Genomic DNA, 1,541 nt, shown 5'->3' with positions numbered 1-1,541 from the left:
CCCTTCTCACTACCATACTACCCTCTAGTACTGTTCAACCTCTAAATTTACCCAAATCAATCACTTATTCCTAACCCTTTTCGCTACTGTAATTTACGATAGTGCTATCTGTCCTTGATGACTAGTACATTTATTAGTTTCAGCCATTAAAATATTTTCTCTTTCTCTCTCTATCTTTCTCATATATATATGTGTGTGATTGTATATATTTGTTTATATGTGTTTATACACACACACACACACACACACACACACACACACATATATATATATATATATATATATATATATATATATATATATATATATATATATATATGTAAATACACGCACGCACACATACATGTATGTGTCTAGCTTACAGTTTATAAATTATTAGTTTTAATTTCTCTTGCAGGCTTCTTTGGGGAGAGAATATCAACGTCTGGCTGATGAATCGGAAAAAGCGAGAGAGCCTGCCCAGAAACAGGAAGTAAAACAGTTTATCTTACTTCTCCTTTCACTGTATTCAGAAGATATGGATACTCATAATGGAACACTTTGTTGGAAGGCAGTCTTCGGGTGGCTTAATGATGAATTATCTGAAAGTAAAGATTCAGATGACGTTACCTACAACGACCGTTTGGAACTCATTATTGAAAAGCGGGCCAAACATTCTGCATCTAATGTAGTAATGAGTAATAGAGAAAGAAATATGCCACTGAACACGTTTAGTAAAATCATAGAGAAAGCATTGGTTCTGAGTTGTGAAAAGGAGTTTCCACTGTTTCTCCATCTCCTGGTGCAAGTGGGAGGCCAGAAGGTCAATCAAGAACTGGAAGTGTGTCGGGCATCGCCCTTGCATTACGCCGCTCTGAAGAACAACGCTTCCGCAGCCAGGTACCTCGTCAGTCACGGAGCTTCGGTTGAGGCAAAGGACCGTTTCGGCAACACACCTGCACACTATGCCTGTATGTATGGCTACAAGGATTTAGGGGACTTTTTAAGGACAGGTCAAGTAAACAGATGTGGGCTGACAGCTATTGATCTATTAGATGGCTACAAGAACTACCTGAAGCTATATGAATTAGACTCAGAGTCTCTGCTAGATATAGACATGCAGAAAACGAACACTGGCCCTCAAAGAACAGAAGCTCTTTTGAATGAATTAAAGAAAAAATGGCAGTCGGACGGCATAGAAAAATCAGTAGCTAAAGTCCATGTTAACTATACAAGGGGAGAATCACATGTTATAAAAGACGCTGTATTCAACCTGGTAAAGAGTGTGCAAAATTCAGTTGCAAATAAAAACACGGTGTTCAGTGGGGAACTCCTAATGCTGGGAAGTTCAGCAGACAATGTAAGGCTTTTTTGTCCAGACGAATTCGACTATAACATTGTATTAAGCAATTTACATGGGTTTGGTAATGGAGACCTACAAGTGTCATTGCAAGAAGTTGGACTTTCTTATACTGGCTGCAGAACAAAGATTAATGTATCATCAAACAGCCAAGGCATTATTCCCCTTCTTAAAGGAAGTAATTTCTTACACACATTTTACA

General features: G+C 38.2%; 2 protein-coding genes across 2 annotated transcripts in view; both read left to right on the top strand.

Moving 5' to 3' along the window:
• Positions 1-1,541, top strand: part of LOC113802828 (uncharacterized) — a 67,201-nt gene that overhangs the window by 19,920 nt on the left and 45,740 nt on the right. The gene's annotated exons all lie outside the window — the stretch shown is intronic.
• The window catches only part of LOC138863509 (uncharacterized), an 11,501-nt gene that overhangs the window by 8,372 nt on the left and 1,588 nt on the right, over positions 1-1,541 (top strand). Inside the window, exon 8 of the mRNA XM_070127663.1 lies at positions 398-1,541. This exon is cut by the window's right edge and continues 1,588 nt beyond it. Within this exon, the coding sequence (XP_069983764.1) occupies positions 398-1,541 (1,144 nt within the window). The remainder of the gene's footprint in view (positions 1-397) is intronic.

This window comes from Penaeus vannamei, chromosome 2, assembly GCF_042767895.1.
Source record: "Penaeus vannamei isolate JL-2024 chromosome 2, ASM4276789v1, whole genome shotgun sequence".
Lineage (NCBI taxonomy): Eukaryota > Metazoa > Arthropoda > Malacostraca > Decapoda > Penaeidae > Penaeus > Penaeus vannamei.
The sequence above is the reverse complement of the archived record's forward strand: the minus strand, read 5'-3'. Positions and strand labels throughout refer to the sequence as shown.